This window comes from Terrapene carolina, unplaced genomic scaffold (genome assembly GCF_002925995.2).
Source record: "Terrapene carolina triunguis isolate 2854851 unplaced genomic scaffold, T_m_triunguis-2.0 Scaffold58, whole genome shotgun sequence".
Lineage (NCBI taxonomy): Eukaryota > Metazoa > Chordata > Testudines > Emydidae > Terrapene > Terrapene triunguis.
Window position 1 is genome coordinate 80,156,492 of NW_020664409.1, and position 24,805 is coordinate 80,181,296.

Genomic DNA, 24,805 nt, shown 5'->3' on the forward strand with positions numbered 1-24,805 from the left:
CCCACGAAAGCTTATGCTCCCAATACTTCTGTTAGTCTTAAAGGTGCCACAGGACCCTCTGTTGCTTTTTTGATTTTTTATGAGATTACAAGTTTGGTTGATAAAGTAGTAGCATTGATATACTATACTAGGGCTTCTGTAAAGCATTTGACTTGGTACTGCCCAACAATTGGACTAAAAAACTAGACTGATACAAAATTAACATGGCACACATTAAAAACTGGCCAACTGATATGTCTCACAAAATGTAATTGTAATTGAGAAATCATTATCAAGTGGGTGTGTTTCTACTGGGGTCCCACAGGGATTGGTTCTTACCCTTACACTATTTAACCTTTTTATCAATTACCTGGAAGAAAACATAAAATCAATACTGATAAAATTTACGGTTGACACAAAAATTGGGGGAGTAGTAAATAATGAAGAGAATAGGTCACTTATACAAAGCATTTGGATTGCTTCATAGGTGAGTGCAAGCAAACAATATGAGTTTTAATACAGCTAAATGTAAATGTATTCATCTAGGAACAAAGAATGCAGGTCAGACTTACAGGATGGGGGAGGGGGCTCTATCCTGGGAAGCAGTGACACTTGGGGATTGTGGTGGATAAATCAGCTGAAGATGAGTTCTCAGTGTGATGCTGTGGCCAAAAGGGACAATGGAATCCTTGGATGCATAAACTGAGGAATCTCAACTAGGAGTAACGAGGTTATTTTACCTCTGTATTTGGCACTGGTGTTACCACTGCTGGAATATTGTATCCAGTTCTGGTGTCCACAATTCAAGAAGGATGTTGATAAATTAGAGAGGATTCAGAGAAGAAGCATGAGAATGATTAAAAGATTAGATAACATGCTTTATAATGATAGACATAAGGAGTTCAATCTAGTCGGTTAACAAAGAGAAAATTAAGGGGCGACTTGATGACAGTCTGTAAATACCTACATGGGAAACAAATATTTAATAATGGGCTCTTCAGCCTCGCAGAGAAAGGTATACATGATCCAATGTCTGGAAGTTGAAGCTAGACAAATTGAGATGGAAAATAAACTGTAAATTTTTAACAGTGAGAGCAATTAACCATTGGAACAATTTACCCAGGGTTGTGGTGGATTCTTCATCATTGGCAATTTTTAACTCTATGCTCTAGTTCAAAGAGGGATTATTTTGGGAAGTTCTATGTCCTGTGTTATACAGGAGGTCAGATTAGATGATCACAACGGTCCCTTCTGGCCTTGTGTGACAGGATGCTATCAGCAGTACCTTGGTCACTGACATTGCTGCAGCCTGGAGGAGGCTGCAGGCCCAACTGAAGGCAATGACACACCTTCTGGTGGGGGATTGTGAGCACCTGGGTGATAATGACTGGGTTAACAAGATAATTGGGGAGAATATAAGAACAGGAAACAGAGGCAGTCAAACAGGAGCTTAGGAGGAGCTCTTGGGAGGTAACTCTGAGAGTGAGCTTGGGCTGGGGAGTGAGGGCTGCAGGGAAGTTTGTCCTTGCTATAAGCCTGTGTTTCGTGTTATGGGGAGATAAGAGGGAAATAAATGCACACCTTTGTGAAGGATAAACAGCCTGGCATGTGTTTATGACTATGGAATCACCTGAACTAATCAGGCAGTGAAGTTCATTGGGTAGTGACGGAGGCGCCTTGTGACACTTTGGAATCTATCAGTTACTGTGTTGATTATTCCACTGACTTGATTCTGGCCTTTGTCAAGTCACCTAATCTTTGTGTATCAGATATCAAGTGTATCTTACTTCACTACAGTATCTCAAAGGGCGCAATGAAGATTAATAGTCTATGTTTGTCCAATGCTTGGAGAAGTTAAGTCTTTAGAAGTGCTAAGTAGTAGTATTTTCTGTGTTATTAATGCCCATGCCAAATGCACCACAGTTTTGTTTCTGGCAAGTTCCAGCCTTGGGAGAATCATCGATGTAATCAATAATCTTAATGTACAGTTTTATATGAAGAGAAGAATAGTGTAACATTTAGATTTCATAAGGATACTATAATTTCTAAATACAGAGATATTCAGATTTCCTAATCTGACTGTTACATTGTTTTCTCTCCTCTTTCCCTCACACATACTTTTCTCAAAGACAAATCCCTCCCCACTTTACCTCAGGTGTTTTCATGGAGTAGGGGGAGGAATTGGTGTCCTGCAACTGTTTGCCAGTCCAGAGCCTCCTTCTCCTAGATTGTCCGAGATCTACTCCCCTTGAAGAAATTGCTAATGGATCTGGTTAGTCAGCACATGCTGAAGATTAAAGGAGAAGGAACCCCAAAAGACAGTGGACAAAATTGGTGGCCTAGAAAATCTATTTTAGAAAGCTAAAAACAACAGACCCTGTGTTGAGGATAATAGAGTATTGTATTCCTTTACATGTTCCTGCAAGTGGAGTAGCACTAGCCATTTTTTATCTCTGCTGTCTGAGCCCCCTCCATTTGTAAATAATCAGTAGTGGGTAATCATTGTTACTATAGGTTGTAGGCAGAATCACTATTCTTAAGGCTGCCTAATACTTTCCATTATAAAAACCTGTTTTCAGCTGATTATAATTTTGCCATTTCTCAGAATGGGGTTAGGGAAAAATACTTTGTTTTGCCTATGTTAAATTTTTACAATAATTAAATAAAATATGGAATGTGGGCTTCAAATTTGGCAGGTGGACCATGAAAATCTGCCCAAATTTCAACAAGTACTTGGCATCTGAAAAATCACAATTCACACATACTCAACTGAGCCTTGATGGAATTTGGCAGCTAAATTCTCAGATTACAGCTGCACTGAGAATGTCTCTTGGTTGGGGGGCAGAAACAGGCTGCAAGGTGAGGAAAGAGAAGGGGGAACAGAGGCAATGTGTGAATATTGGTTTGTAACCACAAAAGCACGTTCTCTTCAAGAATATGAGTTGAACCCAGGAACCTTGAATCTCTTGTCTTAATTTAGATGGAATACATGGGTCCAAAGAGTTAAGTATTAACATGCGCCTGTCACTGTTCAACACTGAACAGTGTTAAACAAGCTTTAGAGAGTTTGATATAGAGACCTCAGCCTGCTTAGTACCATGGAAAACACACCATTAACATCTTTCTTCTATTTAAGATACAGAAAAGCAGGAAAAACAGTTAAGGCATTTCAAATGTAAAATTTTAAGAAAGGCTTTCATTTTAACGACATTCGTTGTTCCCTGTACTTTTCCCCATCAAGAGTCTTCAGAAGGAATCCACCCGCACCCCTGTTTGACAGTCTCTTAGCTGGTAATAAGTGTCTTTTGGGGGGAAAAGATAAGTTAGCTGAGATGGGCTGGAGCTATCATTGTTGTTGTTATTGTTAAAGTCCTGTCCTATTTCCTAGAAGACAAAACAAAACAAAAATACATAGAAAGGTAAAGAAAAGATAGTAAAGATGGAAAATATTGCTTCTGTCTCTGATGTCGACACTTACTACATTTTTACTGCTGGAAAAACGTAGGCACAGCAAATGGTCTTATCAGCCACTCAGAGACTGGCAAATTTGTACCAACATTGGGCTGTTCTAGGGCATTACTTTTAGTTGTCTCTCTTACAGCAGTGTTGCAAAATATGCAGTGTTGCCTGGCTAAGTCAGACTTTTATTGAACAGAAGTCAAAAGAGAGGTATAGTAAAGAGAAGAAGTATGGTGGGACAGGAAAACACATGTGGGAGAGAAGTGTGACAAAGTCTCACATTCTAGGTGGTCTTTGAGATTTTGCTGGAGCAAGTGAAGAGGGCGATATCATATAGGTCCCTTTCTCTCTGGCCCAGTCTGGTCGGGATATATCTTTGGCTAAACAACCAGTGGGGCCTCTGGACGATCGAGATACAAAAGGATCACTTAAAGATGATAAAGTCATTGCGGAGAAACTAAATGAATTCTTTGCTTCAGTCTTCACAGATGAGGATCTTAGGGAGATTCCCAAACCTGAGCTGTCCTTTGTAGGTGACAAATCTGAGGAATTGTCACAGATTGAAGTGTCACTAGAGGAGGTTTTGGAATTAATTGATAAACTTAACAGTAACAAATCACCGGGACCAGATGGCATTTACCCAAGAGTTCTGAAAGAACTCAAATGTGAAATTGCGAAACTATTAACTATGGTTTGTAACCTGTCCTTTAAACCAGCTTCTGTACCCAATGACTGGAAGATAGCTAATGTAACGCCAATATTTAAAAAGGGCTGTAGAGGTGATCCCGGCAATTACAGACTGGTAAGTCTAACGTCAGTACCGGGCAAATTAGTTGAAACAATAGTAAAGAATAAAATTGTCAGACACATAGAAGAACATAAATTGTTGGGCAAAAGTCAACATGGTTTCTATAAAGGGAAATCATGTCTTACTAATCCATTAGAGTTCTTTGAAGAGGTCAACAAACATGTGAACAAGGAGGATCCAGGGGACATAAAGTACTTAGATTTCCAGAAAGCCTTTGACAAGGTCCCTCACCGAAGGCTCTTACGTAAATTAAATTGTCATGGGATAAGGGGAAAGATCCTTTCATGGATTGAGAACTGGTTAAAAGACAGGGAACAAAGGGTAGGAATAAATGGTCAATTCTCAGAATGGAGAGAGGTAAATAGTGGTTTCCCCCAAGGGTCTCTTCTGGGACCAGTCCTATTCATCATATTCATAAATGATCTGGAGAAAGGGGTAAACAGTGAGGTGGCAAAGTTTGCAGATGGTACTAAACTGCTCAAGATAGTTAAGACCAAAGCAGACTGTGAAGAACTTCAAAAAGAAATCACAAAACTAAATGATTGGGCAACAAAATGGCAAATGAAATTTAATGTGGATAAATGTAAAGTAAAGCACATTGGAAAAAATAACCCCAACTATACATACAATATGATGGGGGCTAATTTAGATACAACTAATCAGGAAAGAGATCTTGGAGTCATCGTGGATAGTTCTCTGAAGACGTCCACGCAGTGTGCAGTGGCAGTCAAAAAAGCAAACAGGATATTAGGAATCATTAAAAAGGGGATAGAGAATAAGACGGATAATATCTTATTGCCCTTATATAAATCCATGGTACGCCCACATCTTGAATACTGCGTACAGATGTGGTCTCCTCATCTCAAAAAAGATATACTGGCATTAGAAAAGGTTCAGAGAAGGAAAACTAAAATGATTAGGGGTTTGGAATGGGTCCCATATGAGGAGAAATTAAAGAGGCTAGGACTTTTCAGCTTGGAAAAGAGGAGACTAAGGGGGGATATAATAGAGGTATATAAAATCATGAGTGGTGTGGAGAAAGTGAATAAGGAAAAGTTATTTACTTGTTCCCATAATATAAGAACTAGGGGCCACCAAATGAAATTAATGGGCAGCAGGTTTAAAACCAATAAAAGGAAAGTTCTTCTTCACACAGCGCACAGTCATATATATTAAAATTTGCGGGGAGGGATAGCTCAGTGGTTTGAGCATTGGCCTACTAAACCCAGGGTGGTGAGTTCAATCCTTGAGGGAGCCATTTAGGGATTTGGGGCAAAAATCTGTCTAGGGATTGGTCCTGCTTTGAGCAGGGGGTTGGACTAGATGACCTCCTGAGGTCCCTTCCAACCCTAATATTCTGTGATTCTAACCTGTGGAACTCCTTTGCCTGAGGAGGTTGTGAAGGCTAGGACTATAACAGGGTTTAAAAGAGAACTAGCTAAATTCATGGCGGTTAAGTCCATTAATGGCTATTAGCCAGGATGGGTAAGGAATGGTGTCCCTAGCCTCTGTTCGTCAGAGGGTGGAGATGGATGGCAGGAGAGAGATCACTTGATCATTACCTGTTAGGTTCACTCCCCCGGGACACCTGGCATTGGTCACTGTTGGTAGACAGGATACTGGGCTGGATGGACCTTTGGTCTGACCCAATATAGCCATTCTTATGTTCTTATTCAGTGCAGAGATGGCATGTGGTAAATAAGGCTTGGACCTTACATTGAATGAGAAGGATACAAAGAACTACAGAAACTCCCCACTTAACTTCCTCTCGCTTAACGTTGTTTCGATTTTACGTCCCTGCTCAATTACAGAACATGCTCCATTTAAAGGTGTGCAATGCTTCACTATAACGTTGTTTGGCTGCCTGCTTTATCCACAGCTGGCAGCCCCCCTATCAGCTCCCCTACGCCCTCCCCACAGCTACTCCCGCCCGCCGGCAGACCCCGCGGATCAGCGCCTTCCCCTCCTCCCCCTGCCTCCTGCCTGCGGCAATCAGCTGGCTTGCGGCATTCAGGAGGGAGGGGGGAGGAGCGAGGATTCGGCGTGCCTCCCCCCTCCCTCCCCTGCCTCCTGCCTGTGGCAATCAGCTGGCTTGCTGTGTTCAGGAGTCAGGAGAGGGAGGGGGAGCCTGCACGCCATGTCCTCGCTCCTCCTCCCTCCTTCCTGCCTCCCGAATGCCGCAAGCCAGCTGATTGCCCCGGGCAGGAGCGAGGACGTGGCGTGCGGAGTAAAGGGGGAGGGGGGAAGAAGAGGCAGGTTAAGGGTGGGGGCTCGCGGGAAGGGGTGGAATGGGTGGGCTGAGGCTTGAGCCCCCTGCCTCTGGTGTTTGCAGAGTAGGGGAAGCTGCCGCTGCTGCTGAGCAACATGCTTCTCCTAGCCTATAGCACCTTCAGCCTCCTTGCCTGCCTCATTGTCTCCAGTGCCAGTGGGCTGTGCCTGTGTGGGGTAAGGTAGGGGCACCTCCCAACTATAGTACTGTACTGTATGGCAAAAAAAAAATTCCCTGGAACCTAACCCCCCCATTTACATTCATTCTTATGGGGAAATTGGATTCGCTTAACATCGTTTCACTTAAAGTCGCATTTTTCAGGAACATAACTACAACGTTAAGTGAGGAATTACTGTATTGAATAGCTACGCATTCAGTGGGCACTGTCCATTATGGGCACTGAATGAGGCAGAGGTCCTATGGAAAAAATAGTATTTGATCATGTGATTAAAGACTTAATTATAATGCATTGGTACAATTCACTACAAATATATGGGCTGAATTAAGGTTGCACAGGGAAATTTAATTCAGACATTTCCTAACTTTTGCATCTGTGTGCTTGATTTTTCAATTGTAACATTCTTTTAACATAGTAGTGTGTGTGTGTGTGTGTGTGTGTGTGTGTGTGTGTGTGTGATATTGTAATATACTAAAGAGGCAAAGCAGTGATAGGAAGTTATTGAGTCTGTGCTGTATGTTTTGTCTCTGATGTAGTAAATTATGAAATATTTTCAGGATATGTTCTACTCTTATGTGTCACTGACTCTTTTCACAGACCACTCTCCTAGTTTCCTTTGTGTGGATGTTCATTGAACCTTTTCACAGTAGTAATTCACAATGGCATCATAGAAAGCAGGAAACTGTTGGCTACTGCTTGAATTTTTGGCACAGGTTATAGTAAACTTCTATGACTTTCTGTACTTCACACCATGGGACCCTATGTGTATATGTGGCCCTTGCTGTGTGAGATGGGAGCGTAATTAGGTGTTGGTAGAGCACTGGATAGCATGCTCAAAGCTAAGCATGTACTTCAGCTGAAATGTTTTCTTAAAGACATTTGACCTTACTAGAATTGTTCAATAGCTATTGTGGGCAATAAATAGCTGTCAGCCTTTTTCAAGTCTTAGTAAGGTTTATTCAAACAAAACTGACTTGTTTAATTTTCATAGCTGTACTGCACACCGATGCTTGTGAAATAGAAATGTAATTTAGCAAGTGAAATCAAGGTTTATCTTCTAAGTTAATCTACTGGTTCAGGAAACTAGATTTTAAATAATTGGTTAAGAGTTTAAATTCACTTTGAATTACAATCGGTGAGAATTTAACTATACATGTAGACCCTGAATATTTTTCTCCATCAGAAATATAAAAGCATAAAATATTAATATATTAACTTATCATTAAAACACCACCTTTTTCCATTTTGTAGGTTAATATATTTCTAAAAATATTCTAATATGCTAAACTATTCTGTCTAAAGATTAGGAATCAATCACAGTACATCACTCTACTCATTTCAACAGAATTTTAGATATTAATGTTACATTACCTCATTTTTTAGTTTTAGTGGAGGTTAAAGAATACAGTTCACTACAAATATATGGACAAGTAAATCTAGTTTAATACAAAATTAAACTATTTTTGCCCATTGGATGTAGATTATAGAACTGCAGATAGAAACTGTTTTCCAGTACATTGCACTCAGTTGTGCAAACTTATTTTTTTAGGGTCAAAGAAGAACAAAAACCACAACCGACACAGTAAGTAAAATATCTTAAAAGTGCAGTAGGCTTGACTTTTCTACCTTTGCCATGTTCTGCTTTCTGCACCTTTGATGGTATTAGCTTTCACTAATACCTGATAGGCTGCAGCTAGTTTGTCATCTGCTTCCTGATTGGCTTGTAAGAGAGCTGCCTGCAGCTTCTTACTTCATCCACATGTTAGCTGGATGTAGTTTCTTGCTGACTGCTTGTGGCCTGGTTAAGTGTAAAACTTTATTTCCCTTACATCCTTAGTGGCTGACTTATTATTGCAGCTAACATTCCCATTGGCTGTAGCTTTTCCACCTGTATATTTCTATTATTATTGGGTAAGAAAACATTTAAACTAGTATGATTTATTTGGTTATTCAGTCACATTATTTGCTTATTTAAACAGGTGGTTTCCCTTTAGTGGGATCACTGAGCTGGTAAATAACGTTCTTCAGCCACAGCAAAAACAACAAAATGAAAAGGAGCCCCAGACGTAAGTAAGCTGCTCTCTGTAGACTGATTAATGTCTCTATAGCATTAAAACATACTGGAGAGTATGTGTAAAATACTTTCCCATTCATAACATCCTTATAAGAGCATTTTACAAGCTGACACTGCCTTTGCTTTCGGAGTTTTGATTGGCAAAGAGAAATATGCAAATTAAGTGAGGGCCCACTTTTACCAGACAGTTGAGTTGATTAGATCAGAAAAAAAAATCTTAGGAACTCTCACTGCTCCATTTAATGCCTTTCCCTGCAAGTACTCTTTTTGAAAAACTTTCAGTGAAGTTAACATGAGTTCTATGCATGGGAAGCTTGAATTATCAGACATGTAGTATTATATGTAGCATGTCTATGTAGATACACAGTATTTATGATATGGGTCGTACACAGAGTGCTATAAAATATACATAATACATTTGAAGAGCTGGGAATTTTCCATTTCATTTTTTTCATGACTTTGAAATATCTGTAAAGTTTCTGAGCTTTGACAGATATGAGGTGAAATCCTGGTCCTATTGTAGTCCATGGGAATCTTGCCGTTGACATCACTGCGGCCAGGATTTCACTGATGGTCTTTTTACAGTGCCATGCCACGATGGATTTCCTTTAAGGAGAACCATATGAGAAATTAACAGTTCTTGCCATTTGAAAATGTTAAGGTTGAACAGAACCTGGCAAAGCTAGGAGATTCAGACTTACGGTTGAACTTAAATCATGCAGCTGAAAATAAAAAGAGAAGAAAGTTAAGAATAACTTTAATTTCAAATTTCCTAGATAAGTGTTACAGCCTTAATGTTAACCAAGTATCGCTTTTTAATTTATGAAGTTTTATTTTATTTATTTACTTATTTTATGGGAAAAAGTCTTGCTGGTTTATATAATGAATTTTTAAAATCTTTTTGGGCACATGCTTAGGTGGTTTTAAAATATGCATTTTTATTATTTCTTTTTATATATTTTTCAAAGACATGTCCGGTCGCTTTGTTAAATATATATTTAACTGAGTTTCTTTTAGTTATTATAGGCAATGGCAGTTTTAGTTTATTGTGAAAATATATACACCTCTACCCCAATATAACGCGACCCGATATAACACGAATTTGGATATAAAGCAGCGCTCCAGGGGGGCGGGGCTGCGCGCTCCGGCGGATCAAAGCAAATTCGATATAACGCAGTTTCACCTATAACGCTGTAAGATTTTTTGGCTCCCGAGGACAGCGTTATATCGGGGTAGAGGTGTATTGAGAAACATAAGAATCTTCAAAAAATTGCACAGGAGAACAATTTGTGGGAGTGGGTATACTAAGCCCTGAATTTTGCAATCCTTGCAAATGTTCTTTAGAAAGGGCTGCATGATTTGGCTCATACATATATATATATATATACACACACACATAGAGAGAGAGAGAGAGACACACACACAAAAAATTACAGTATAGATTTAATCAAATTTATCTTTTAGCCTGTAAGTGTATAAAAAAACTACTTGAATGCAAAATTTCATGTGAAACTTTTAAACCTTTCAGCTGGAATTTTTTTTAAAGGAAAGCAATAACCTCCTGAAAAGAGTTAATAATGGAAATGTTGACAACCTAACCTACAGCAGCAGAAATGTTTAACTATAGTTATATATTTGTTTTACTTATATTTTTCCATACACACACATTATTTCAGTTTTATTCATACTTTTTTATGATACCTGAAGTATCTAATTTCACTCAATTATATTGTAGGCTGTATTACTTTCCAGTGATCTACTATGAGGAATATTCACTTTTAACATTATAATAGCTGTCTAATAATTAGCATGGTTTATTATGTGGCAATTGGAATCAGAAAAGGAAGGGGAAAAATAGAAGAGTAGTCATCATCATCCAGCTATGATTTCATCCTTTAAAAAATTTCTACAGGATAGTGTATAATTTGTAATCCAAAAATCATAGATTTCTGGTAAAATATAGAAGATGCATTTTCTTTTCTTCATGGAATATAACTGTGTTAGTTACTGCTTACGTTCAGCTCACTATGCTATGAGATTACTTAAAACACCAAGATATTTGTCATAGTGAACATTGAGCCAAATTCTGCTCTGGTGTATGTGCAATTCCCACTGAAGTCATGACAGCAGGGCTCCTAGAACTGGGGATAGAGCTGGTCAAAAGGTGGGAAAACAATTTCCGCAAAAATTTTGAAATTTCAAAGTTGTTTCTTGCAGGGTTCAAAATTTTTTCCTTTTAAAATTGCTTTTTGGCCAAAATATATTTTGAAAAATTTCAAAAATTTTATTTTTTTCTCCTTTCTCCTCTATTTTTCTTTTTTTGTCAATGAGTACAATAAAATGATGTCCAGGTTGTGTGTGTGTTTTCTCCACTCTGCAACTTTTCAAAGGTGAGGAAATTTTGAAAAGTTACAAAATGGCTAATGGAGGAGGAGAAGAATGAAAAAGTGTGTGTGAAAACAAAACATCATTCATTCTGTTGTATTCAGTAATGAAAAGGAAGGAGGATAAATGTGTGAAAAACAAATGCAAAATTTTGCAATTTTCAATTTCAATGAAAAAGTACAAACTTTTAAAAACAAACATGCATAACTTTTCATGAAAGTTTTATGTTTTGGAAAAAAGGCCATTTTTCAGCAAAAAAAGTTTTAGTGAAAAACTTTAACCACCTTTAATTGAGAGTAAAATTTGGTGACAATCTGTGAACAAAGTGGTAAAATATTTAATATTAATTTTTTTCATTATTTAAAAAATGTTCTTTTGATATTGACAGGTATCTTCAGACAAAAATAAGCTTACAAAATCTAATAGAGAATAAACTTCTATAAAATTCAGTTACTGGAAGAAAACTAATTTATGTGGTTTCTTCAGACATTCAGTTACAAGTATTTAGAAGTCATCGAAGGGTCTGATCCTTCAACCTTTATTCATCTGAGGTTAATGGGACTACTTGGATGAATTAGGGTTACCAGTTTGATTGTAATGCTTTTTCACTATTAACAGGCAATATGAAAAAAAATTCACACAAAAAGTCTAGTGTGATATTTTTCAAGACATAAAATACTGTGTACTGTATTATTTCAGATACATCACCTCAGTACCTATAATGTCTAAAACCTGTATATAAAGATACTACAATTGATCTGTTGTCTTTGGCAAATAGGGGTATATGCAGATGAGAAGAGGGAAAGTAAGGTGGCTAGATTTGTTTCTAAAGTTCCCAAGATGAAATCATTGGGGGAAGGGAGGAAGGTGTGGCGGGGTGCTGAAGGAATTGAGGATGGGAATTTTGTTATTGATTTCAGTAGGGTCAGAATTCCACCTGCATGTCTACTGTAAACATACAGAGGGGACTCCGTGTGTTTGAGAAATGCACACTAGGTGAAGAAGACAGTAAGGCACTCCCTATTGGTCCATAACCATAATGTTAGGTGTCTATTACAAGCAACAATAAAAACAAGAAATCTACACACTTGTAAAATACTCTTTAACTGACCATTAATTTAGCAGTGCTATACATTCACATCTCTAGTATACAGATTTGAAGAGCTGCTGCATACTGTTCTTCTACAGCATATGGGAAATAACATACAAGAACTTCTAGATAGACCAGTACATGAACATGATATTTTGTTATGCTGCTGTATATGAACTAGAAGTACCGTGGCCTACAAACAAACTTTCTAATTTGAATAAGAATTAGCGGATAAACTTGGAGAAGGACAATCCAGTTGAAATTTTACTTTTCTCATTTGTTATTGGTAACATAAGTAAGTTAAAGTGTTTGTTTTTTGTTTTTAAACTGATTTTTGAGTTGACAGAGGTTTCTTGGGGCAATATGTCTGCTCTGTGAGGGCTGGCTCAAGAAAAAACTCAGACCCCCCCTTCAAAACAATTGACTTGGGCCATCCAGTATGCTATCTTCTCCCTAAGACATGTCTGAAAGTGCACTGTCATGCCAGCAGGGAGAGGCGGAGGAGAAGAAATAGGTGATGTGTTCAGAATTGGTACATTTGTGAAAAAGTTAATGTAATCCTGTATAGAAATGTCTTGTTAAACAGGAGGAGACAGAAACCTGCAGTTAGGACTTTGATAAAAGGGGAGACATCCTGATTCCTGAGGGGACTCTAATTATTAACACTACAGAATTCTCATCATGAAGCAGCTTTCATTCCACTTTCAGTTCTGAAGCCTAAGTAGTAATGCTAGCATTTCAATTCATTTTGGTTCTGCCACTGGTATAATTTTATCTGGGTTCCCTAACTTTTTTCTGCTTATTTATGCTCTGTAGATGGCTGTTGCAGCTGGGGATTGCTGGGGGAGACTGGGAAATAGCATGGAGCTGGCTACACTCACTCAGTCTGTCTAGAGTTTTATACTAATGCTTGCCACTATAGTATCCAAGCATCTTCCACATAAAATCAATAGCAGTAATGGAGTCTGTAGTGGGCTACATGTCTCTTGCTCTCTTCCCTTTTAAGGGTAAAAAAACAGCGTGTGGTACTATTTTGGGGGGGAATATATAGTGGTGTTAATCCTGTGAATGTCGTTCTTGTTATGTTGGAAAGGCTTTTTCTAAGAGGAAGGTTTCATAGCAGTTTCCAAACATAGACTATGAATTTGCCTGCTTTTCCCTCAGAGTTTATTGCATAGCCTCTTGACTTAGAATGTTTTGTCCCCCAGCTCTCACATGCTTCATCTTCATCTTCATCACTGTCCCGGATGTTTGTATGTCAGCCAGGGATTCCTCACACTGAAGACATTTTCAGCTGCCCAGCTTATGCAACTTTATGGCCCCTTTTCACCATCAGCCTCTGGCCCATCATTTTTGATTAATGCAAATAGGTTTAGTATATTTTCTGTAAAAAGTAGATTCATATTATTTGACTTCACTGGGAGTTGCAGGTGCTCAGTATGCCTCAGGATTTGGGCCTGAGTTTATAATATTTTGTCTTGTAAGCAAGTTGAAAAGTTGTGCAATTGTATTCCATAGTAAGCTCCCTTCAAAAGAACAAGGTTTATAAAATGTGCTTCTTAAAGAAATGTCCAGAATATAAATATTTTATTTCTGCATGTGGACATGTTGGTTTATTTTTTGAAGTGTTGCATAATATATTCATTATTACTATAGTAATGCAACTTGATCTGTTAAAGATAATTTAAGAATATAATAATACCATATTTTAAACATATCAAGGTGCCCTAAATAACATCTAAAGTTAAAGAAATACATAAAAATTATGTATTGCATAATTGCAAAATTATTTTTTGAAATATATAAACATATTTTTCTTTTGGTGCACATGTGTAACACCCACTATTACTAAAGACAGTTATGTGTTTACAGCAGAGAGATGTTCAATTCACTTCATTAATGGCTGGCAGAGTTTTTAAAGTCACCTTAGAACTGCTCCTGATGATGATCCTAGTAGAACTCTCATTGCCTACAATGAGAACAGGAGCAAACCTTCTGTCCTGGCTTTTGATAATTTATCAGGAGGATGGCACTCTTAATATAATAAGATTCCAAAGTGTGTCACTCTGTAGCCTAGAAAGTCTGTTGTGTCAGTGTGAAGCGATGGAAATTGCTACAAGCATAGTTGGGAGGTCTTTTTGTTCAGAATATTACCAGGTTCTGTCATCCCTGGGATTTGTGGTCCGCCCCGTGCGACAGCAGGGCATGTATCTATGCCATGCCATAAATCCTAGACCACTGAGGTATATATCACAAGTAACTCAACCAATTGCCACCCTTACTTTACAGCTAATTTTCATACTACTATTTTATTGGTTCTGTTAGGGAGACTGCACAGATGGTGGTTTATTTGGCCCAACTGCCTCAGTTCTTCAGAACTACCTATACAATAGCACACACAATAATCCCAAGCGCACCTCACTACAGCATACACCCCTGATTCACCAGCTGCACAAATACGCACAACTCTCCCAGCACTTCACAACCCCCACACAAATCAACACAACCACCCACACAACAGCACAACCAGCACAAATAGTAACCCCAAATATCACTCTGAATCCTAGAATGCATGATGAGTCAGTGTGAAGTGATGAAAAGAGCTATAAGCAAAGTTGAGAGTTCTTTTTGCTTAGAATATCACTGGGATTCATGGTGTGTTGCTGTCCAATTTTTAAAGTTCTCAGCCATTTTTGGCTTTTTACACACATGATTTCATGAATTATATCTGTGACAGCACAGACTTTCAGCTACTAATTACAAATACATCCTGTGTCAGAGGGCATTATTGATTATTTGTTTATTATCTAAATAATTTGAATGAAGAAAGTATTTTCTTTTATTTGTAAGATTAGTTTTGAGCGGGGGAGGGGAGCCAGATATAATAAAAATACACTACTTATCACAACTTAGTGACCACACATGGAAAAAGATTTCTCAAATCAAGCATGTTAAATTCAGTGCTTTCTCTCTGCTTATAACAATAGTATGTTAATAAACAGATATCTTGTGTTTTTTATGAGGCTATTGTTACTTTTGTAGGGGAGATGATGGATGAAATTTGTTACAAAATGAGATGTTACAGAATCTTAATTTTTCTACAAGATAAATCTCCACAAACCAAGGTAACTTTTCTATTATTAGCCAAACCTGATATATTATAAAACAAACATTTTCAGAAAAATGCTCATTTATTAAGCATCTGTTTTCATTCTGGCCAAGAACCTCAAATAAACCGCTAGCAGATTGTTTATTAATTTTAGTTTATTTCTAGAGGCACATCTTGAAATAAACTGATGTTCAATCACTCAAGAATGATATAAATTTTTTGCTATGCAAATTTTTGAGTAATATTTGATTTCTACCATATATACTCATTCACTGTAATCTCCTGCTCACATTCCTACATTTTTGTCATATGTGTCCTACCGCATTGGAATAGAGTGGCCTCTGGTTACAGTGGGCAAAATTTGGAATTATAAAAGTTTCTGTCATAACAATCATGCACTGTATCTATACAGCAGACAATGTCATTGTTCAGCTCATCTCCCTCAAGGCACTTGTCAGGGTTCCCTCACCACTCTGAACTCTGGGGTACAGATGTGGGGACCCGCATGAAAGACCCCAGCTTAGGTTAAAAACTTCTCCAAGGCACAAATCCTTCCTTGTCCTTGGATGGGTACTGCTGCCACCACCAAGTGAGTTAGACAAAGATTCAGGAAAAGGACCACTTGGAGTTCCTGTTTCCCTAAAATATTCCCCCAAGCCCCTTCACCCCCCTTCCTGGGGAGGCTTGAGAATAATATACCAACCAAATAGGTTAACAAGGTGAGCACAGACCAGACCCTTGGGTTTTTAGGACACTAAAAACAATCAGATTCTTAAAAAAACAGAATTTCATTATAAAGAAAAAAGTAAAAGAAGCACCTCTGTAAAATCAGGATGGAAAGTAATTTTACAGGGTAATAAGATTCAAAACACAGAGGATTCCCCTCTAGGCAAAACTTTAAAGTTACAAAAAACCAGGAATAAACCTCCCTCTTAACATAGGGACAATTCATAAGCTAAAACAAAAGATAATCTAACGCATTTCCTTCCTATTACTTACAATTTGTAATCTTGGATGCTTAGTTCAAGTATGGCTTTGGGAGATGTATTTTCCCTGCCCTGATTCCTTGCTGACTCTGAGAGAACACACAGAGAGAGACAAAACAAAAACCTTCCCCCACAGATTTGAAAGTATCTTCTCCCCTTATTGGTCCTTTTGGTCAGGTGCCAACCAGGTTATTTGAGATTCTTAACCCTTTACAGGTAAAGGGGGGATTTTATGCTACCCTTAGCTGTAGGTTCATGACACCACTGTTGTGTAAAATAGAACAAAGGAGTCAAATCAACTGTAAAACAGTGTCAGGATATAACATTGCTTCAGTTTATGACCGCCGTGCCATCTCATTAACCCCGTAGGAGAACACTTGACAGATAGAGGTTTTTGATATGATACACATTATTTTCTACATAAAATTACAAAATGGTCATTAAAGGAAATGATAGTGGATATGTTTATCAGTGCCTGAATAAAAATTCTTTAAAATAGATTGCCACATTGATAGGTAAAATAAAATATATTAAGAAAAATAAATTGAAATGTCTCAAACAATTATTAATAGAAATAAATGGTTGATTATTGTTTGAATTTTGGATGTGATGCATAAACATTGTCATGACTTTCAGATAATTGGGAAGTCCACCAGTAGATTATTTACTTCAAGCACAGAAATAAATGAACACAGGTAAATGATTAATAAGTTATTTCAGTCTTTTATTTACAATATGTTTAGTTCCTGGAAAAAATGGTTCTTCGAGGAGTGTCCCTGTGGGTGCTCCACTTTAGGTGCTTTAACACCCCACGCTTGTAATCGGAGATTTGTAGTAGCAGTGCCCCAGTTCGCCGTGCACATGCAGCAACCGTCTCACACCACTCCAAGCGGCTACCTAGTATGTGCAGTCAACCGACCCCCAGTTCCTTCTCTACCACCCTTGGCTTGAGTCAGAGCGCCAGCAGCGCCTCTTCAACTTCTTAGAAAGTTCATATTCCTTCCTTTTTCTTTTATCCCCTCTATTCTAGTTAACTTTGGTTAACATTACTTTTAATTTCTTCCATATTTAAAAAAATTTTTTTTAGGGTAGTTTTTCCCCCTCCTGCCCCTGGTGGGCCTTCTCCAACAATGACTGCTTAAACATGGGCTACCCCATTTTTCTCCAGAGCTGGACCTTCCTCAGGCATGCCTGGTTCCCCTGGATTTAAATGCTGCCTGACCTGCAGGCTATCAATACCTGTTTCAGATGGCCATGCTCAGTGCGTCCTCTGTCTCGGAGAGACCCATATTCCTCAAAAGTGTCCTCACTGTAAAAAACTGACTGTTAGGCACTACGGGCCAGGGACCTCAAACTTAAATTACTCACAATGGAGAAATCCCTCAAGCCAACCTCCGACCCAGAGTCCAGGATGTCTCCTGGCCAATGGTTGCCAGCAGCAGCCTCAGACAAGGGCTCCACTACCAAGACTGCTTCCAAGGACCCTGCCCCTAAAAAGCAACAGAGGGTCCTGTGGCACCTTTAAGACTAACAGAAGTATTGGGAGCATAAGCTTTTGTGGGTAAGAACCTCACTTCTTCAGATGCAAGATCCCAATACTTCTGTTAGTCTTAAAGGTGCCACAGGACCCTCTGTTGCTTTTTACAGATTCAGACTAACACGGCTACCCCTCTGATACTTGCCCCTAAAAAGGTGACCAAACTCCAGTGTCAGTCATTTCCACAGCGAGATCCACCAAAAAAGAAATGGTCTCCTGGCAAAAAATCTGCCCCAGTACTGACGGTACCGAGAGTCTCAGACGAAGAGGCACCAGGAATGTTCAGTACCATGACTTCCCAAGGAGCCAAGGACCCGGTACGGGCAGGCTCTCAGTCAGGTGCATGATCTAAAGCCAAGCTCCCTAGCTCGGCACAGACCATGCCGAAGAACGTCCCAGCACTGATCACTGTAATGGCACCACCTGCTGCACAGACACAGCTCAGCAAGACCTTGGCACCGACAGTTCTGACCCTCTCCTCTCAGACTGTGCTGCCATCCCCAGCACTGAGCTTGGTAGTGCAACTTTTCACTAGACAGGCAGACCTGGCAGTTTCTTCTACGCCAGGGACCCCCGCTATTCAGTACCGATGGTACCCCAGCGAGGCCCAGACCAAGCCAGATCATTACCCCAGGGGTTTCAGCACGACCTCTCTCCAGTGATGATGATGAGGAGGACAACCCAGGACTGTACAACCTCACCACTCCTCTCCTAAAGCTGGTCCCTCACATCACCATCCACTAGTAGACACGCAAGCTTGGAAGCCGCAATCCTGGCTGCCACCTACTATGGCCCTCCCACCCAACTGGCCATATTGGGACCCATGGGCCATTAATAGGGTCCAGAACATTAGATTGTCTAACCCATTGGTCTCCAGAACACCCTGCTCTCCCTCACCAATGGACCCGGCACCTTCAGAGGCCCAAGATGAGGAGACTGAAGAACAGGAGGACGCACCTGAAGGAGACACCTTGCTACCTATGCATATCTCATCTTCATCTTCAGATGAAACGATCATGCCACCCCCCCCACCACCACATCGGGGGATGACTTCAATTTATTTCAGGATCTTTTCAAGAGGGTGGCAGACTCCCTCGACATCACCTTGTCTGAGCTCCCTGAGACCCAACATAAGCTCACTGACATCCTCCAGGCATCCCCATCTGCAAAAATAGCACTGCTGATTAACACAGCCATAATGGACCCTGTCAAAATCATCAGGCAGACATCAGCCAAGGCCCCTCCTTCCTGTAAAAGATCAGACAAAAAATACTACGTGCCGGCAAAAGGGGCTGAATTTGTCTTTACCCACCCCACTCCTAATTCACTGGTTGTGGAGGCAGTAAATCAGAGTGGCAAACAGCAACAGTCTAGATCCACCCCTTACGACAAGGACTGGAAGAGGCTAGACCTTTTTGGGCGCAAAGCCTATTCTTCTGCCACCTTCCAATTCCTCATCGCAAATTACTCTGCACTACTCACAAAATACACACACAACCTATTTTCTACAATGTAATCTTTTATTGAACATCTCCTAGAGGACAAGAGAGAAGTATAAGCCCAACATCTCTGAAGCTCTCTCATCGCAAGGATGGCCCTCCAAGCCTCTCTCGACTCCATGGACACAGCAGCACGCTTCATTGTGACCCTCATAGTCATGCATCAGGCATCTTGGCGCCACCTATCAGGATTTCCAAGGAAGGTACAGGCTACAGTTGAGGACCTGCCTTTTGAGGGTCAGAAACTGTTTTCAGAATCCACCAATGTGTCCTTGCATACTCCAAAGGACTCCTGTGCCACCTTAAAGACTCTGGGCATCGATGTCCTTGTAAACAAGAAAAGGCAGGGCAGGTTTTATAACCAAAAATTCTGGGTTGCACCATACTCCCTGCCTCAGAGACACTATACCCAGCACTGCAAACAGAGGCAGACAGGATGAAGGCAGAATCAAAACCAGCCTTCCATGTCCCAGCCTTCCACTTTTAGGCAATCATTTTGAAGGTCTGGTCGAGGGCCTGATACCTCTACACTCTCTAATTCTGGATCTCAACCCCACTTTAACACCTTTTTGGGCACTGCCTGTCACCATATTACCCAGTCTGGAACAATATCACCACAGACAGATGGGTCCTGAAAATTATCCAGCAGGGTTACTCCATCCCATTTATTTCTATCCCACCTACCCTTCCCTGTCCCTCTTCAGGGACCCCTCTCATGAGCCCCTATTACAACAGGAAATAAACCACCTCCTGTAGTTAGGGGCCGTGGAACCAGTACCACCTCAACACAGAGGAAGAGGATTTTATTCCCATTCTTTCCTCTCTCAGAAAAAGAATGGTGGATGGAGACCCATTCTGGATTTACGCAAACTCAACAAGTTTGGGAAAACACAGCAATTCAAAATGGTGACCTTATCGACAATAAGTCCGGCATTGGAGAAAGGAGATTGGCTCTCGTCCCTCGACCTACAAGACGCTTATTTTCATGTCACCATTCACCCAGCACACAGAAGATTCTTGCGCTTCACCCTAGGACAGGGGTCGGCAACCTTTCAGAAGCGGTGTGCCGAGTCTTCATTTATTCACTCTGATTTAAGGTTTCGCGTGCCAGTAATACATTTTAACGTTTTTAGATGGTCTCTTTCTATAAGTTTAAAATATATAACTAAACTATTGTTGTATGTAAAGTAAATAAGGTTTTTAAAATGTTTAAGAAGCTTCATTTAAAATTAAATTATAATGCAGAGCCCCCCGGACCAGTGGCCAGGACCCGGGCAGTGTGAGTGCCACTGAAAGTCAGCTCGCGTGCCGCCTTCGGCACACGTGCCATAGGTTGCCTACCCCTGCCCTAGGACATCAACATTACCAATACAAAGTGCTACCCTTCGGACTCCCCCAAGAGTCTTTTCCAAAGTCCTCACTGTTGCTGCAGCTCACCTTCACAGATTAGGGGTCATGATTTTTCCATACCTAGACGACAGCCTGTTAAGAGCACCAACACAGCGGGTAGCATTAGAGGTCACACAGACCATAGGCGCTGACTTCTAATGGCGCTGGTGGGTGCTCGACCTCCCTCTGCCCCCGGCTCCACCCCGACGCCACCCCTGCCCTGCGCCCATTCCAACCCCTTCCCCAAAGTCCCTGCCCCAACTCTGCCCCCTCCCTGCCCCTATTCGACTCCTTCCCCAAATCCGAGCCCTGACCCCGCCTCTTCTCCACCTCCTCCCCTGAGCATGCCACATTCCCACTCCTCCCCCCTCCCTCCTGGAGCTTGCTACAGCTGTTTGGCAGCAGCAAGCGCTGGGAGGTAGGCGGAGGAGCTGGGACATATATATATACACCACACAAGCACTCCCTCAACAGGCAGCTCACCATGCCCCACAAGGTAAAGGATTCCCTCGAGTGGTGGACACAACCACAAAAGGGCTGCTCAGTCTGCCCTTTTCAACAGAAAGCTCCTACAATAACGATCACCACGGATGCCTTCCCCATGGGATGGGGAGCTCAGCTGGGTGACAACACGATCCAGGGTTGATGGTCTTCAACGGAAACCACCTTGCATATAAACATACTAGAACTAAGAGCAGTCAGAAATGCATGCGAGCATTTCCTACCTCTAATCAACAACACAACTATCAAAGTCCTTATGGACAACACAGCATACATGTTCTACATAAACTGCCAAGGGGGAGCCCGATCATACCCTCTATGCATGGAGGCTATACACCTCTGGAATTGGTGCATCTCCCACAATGTAGACATCTCAGGTCACAAGAACACCACGGTGGACCAATTGAGCAGAGACTTCTTACAAACCCACGAGTGGGAGACGGACTGCAACCCACACCACCATATTCAACCTATGGGGGTTCCCAGCTATAGATGTATTTGCCACAGCTCACAACGCAAAGTGCCCTCAATACTGCTCCCGAGCAGGGCTGGGACACCACTCCCTGGGCGACGCCCTCCTCATGAAATGGGATGTGCCACTAATGTATGCGTTCCCTCCGATTCCACTTCTGAGTCGGGTTATACACAAGACAAGGCCAGGGTCCCTTGTGTGGCCCTGAAAAACACGGTTCCCATTTCTGAGACAGATGGCAGTGAAACCACCTCAAACCCTTCTTTTAATACCTAACCTCCTGACACAGGACACGTCAATCACCCCAATCTAGCTCTTCTCCATCTCAAGGCCTGGCTTCTCCATGGCTGACAAGTATTGACAAAGACTATTCTGATGAAGGTAAAGACCTACTCTTGAACAGCTGCAAACTAAGCACATGGAAAACATATACACAGAAGTATACTCACCTATTACCCAGGGTGAGTAACCTTCTCTTTTCAATAGCAATGAATTTTAAATAGTACTTAATAAAAGCAGCACTTCATAAGCCTATGCACTCACACTGCAGCGACACTTTTCTTAAGACAAAAATATGTACTTTCAACTGACACATGGTACTACAAACATGAGCTCTTGTTCAAATCCAATGTTTGTACTTACAAACAAAAATTATATTAATATTAAGGTAAAGTCGAGAGTAAATATGAGTAATTCATAGTAAAGCAAACATTGCTGGGATGTTGTAATTATCCCCAAAATAAAAATTATATGTGTGGAATTGGAGAAAGGGATAAAGGGAATTTGAACATAGAGATCTTAGTCTCTAGGAATAGAGCAAGAGTCAGGCTAACAAGTCAGGCTGACACTGACTCTAATAACGTGAGATTTGAAGGCCTAGGCGGGTAGAAAGAGAGAAAGCGAATGGGAACAGACAGTAAGAGATACTGTTTTGGCCTTGTGTTAGATAAGAATGGAATGTAGATTGTAGCAGAAATTAATGAGAAAAGTGAGATATCAGGAAGAAATATGTATAACAAAATGCAGCTGTTGCTCATTATTGTACATGATAAAAGGTATAAAAGCTTGCCTTAATGGTTTATCTAACGGAGACCTGCCCCTGTGTACTCTCCCGTGCATTTGCAATTGCTCGAAAATAAAGTTGCCTCTAGCTTGTTGCTTCAAACTCAGACTGAGGACTTGTTTTTCTCCCACAATTGACATACAGAATTAATCTTAACTTTAAAAGAAATCTAAACATAAAGTATGGAAATGCACAGATAAAGTACCCAGACAATAACCGCACCACACCTTTAAGCGGGGGTGGCATTGTCCCGCTTGCCGTGGTGATGCTGACACATCCCCAGTTGAAAAGGGGCAAGCCTGGCAGGAGAAGCCCCTTTTTCCCAGACCAGGTGGAGCAGCATCCACCCTCCTTTCCCGTAGAGATGGCAAAAATTCCAAGTTTAGTCAGGACCTGCTGTGGGCATCATGCTAGTCGCTCCTTTCTAGGGAGGCTGGGAAGGAGTTTTTCCATCACCACCAGATTGGCCAAGGTGGAGTGGGGTTTTTTTCACCTTCCCACAGCGGGTTCGGAGGGGTTTTGTTATGGTGAGTAGGAAAGGGAGTTAAGCTATGCTGTTGCAGCTGGGGTTGTTAAGCAATTAAATAAAACTAATTGTGATTAATTGCGGGATTAAAATGGTTAATTGTGATTAATCACAGTGTGATTAATAGCATGCTGTTAAAAATAGAATACCATTTATTTAAATATTTTTGGATGTTTTCTACATTTTCAAATATATTGATTTTAATTACAACACAAATACACAGTGTATAGTGCTCACTTTATATTTATTTTTGATTACAAATATTTGCACTGTTAAAAACAAAATAAATAGTATTTTTCAATTAATCTAATACAAGGACTGTAGTGCAATCTATTTATCATGAAAGTTGAACTTACCAATGTAGAATTATGTACAAAAAATACTGCATTCAAAAATAAAACAATGTAAAACTTCAGAGCCTACAAGTCCACTCAGTCCTACTTCTTGTTCAGCCAATTGCTCAGACAAACAAGTTTGGTTAGAATTTTCAGGAGATAATGCTGCCCACTTCTTGTTTACAATGTCACCTGAAAGTGAGAACAGGCATTCTCATGGCATTGTCGTACCAGGAGTCGCACAATATTTACATGCCAGATGCGCTAAAGATTCATATGTCCGTTCATGCGTCAACCACCATGTCAGAGGACATGTGTCCATGCTGATGACGGGTTCTGCTCAAAATGATCCAAAGCAGCGTGGACTGATGCATGTTCATTTTCATCATCTGAGTCAGATGCCACCAGCAGAAGTTTATTTTCTTTTTTGGTGGTTCAGGTTGTGTAGTTTCTGCATTGGAGTGTTGCTCTTTTAAGACTTCTGAAAGCATGCTCTATACCTCGTCCCTCTCAGATTTAGGAAGGCACTTCAGATTCTTAAACCTTGGGTCGAATGCTATAGCTATCTTTAGAAATTTCACATTGGTTCCTTCTTTGCATTTAGTCAAATCTGCAATGAAAGTGTTCTTAAAACGAACATGTGCTAGGTCATCATCCAAGACTGCTATAACATGAAATATATGGCAGAATGCGGGTAAAACAGAGCAGGAGACATACTGAATTCTCCCCCAAGGAATTCAGTCACAAATTTAATTAACACATTATTTTTTAATGAGTGTCATCAACATGGAAGCATGGCCTTCGGAATGGTGTCTGAAGCATGAAGGGAAATATGAATGTTTAGCATATCTGGCACATAAATACCTTGCAATGACAGGTACAAAAGTGCCATGCAAAAGCCTGTTCTCATTTTCAGGTAACATTGTAAATAAGAAGCAGGCAGCAGCATCTCCTGTAAATGTAAACAAGATTGTTTCTCTTAGCGATTGGCTGAACAAGAAGTAGGACTGAGTGGGCTTGTAGGCTTTAAAGTTTTACACTGTTTTGTTTTTGAGAACAGTTGTATAACAAAAAAAATCTATATTTGTAAGTTGCACTTTCACGATAAAGAGATCGCACTACAGTACTTGTATGAGATTAATTGAA

At 40.4% G+C, this 24,805-nt stretch overlaps 1 protein-coding gene across 20 annotated transcripts in view; it reads left to right on the forward strand.

The window, feature by feature from the left end:
- Positions 1-24,805, forward strand: part of RIMS2 (regulating synaptic membrane exocytosis 2) — a 791,243-nt gene that overhangs the window by 119,769 nt on the left and 646,669 nt on the right. For 5 of the 20 annotated variants that reach the window (XM_026663674.1, XM_026663617.1, XM_026663622.1 and 2 more), the window contains exons 2-3: positions 8,243-8,275; positions 8,673-8,759. The exons of the other annotated variants lie outside the window; for them this stretch is intronic. In XM_026663674.1, coding sequence (XP_026519459.1) covers positions 8,243-8,275; positions 8,673-8,759 — 120 coding nt within the window. The remainder of the gene's footprint in view (positions 1-8,242; positions 8,276-8,672; positions 8,760-24,805) is intronic. 20 annotated transcript variants of the gene reach the window in all.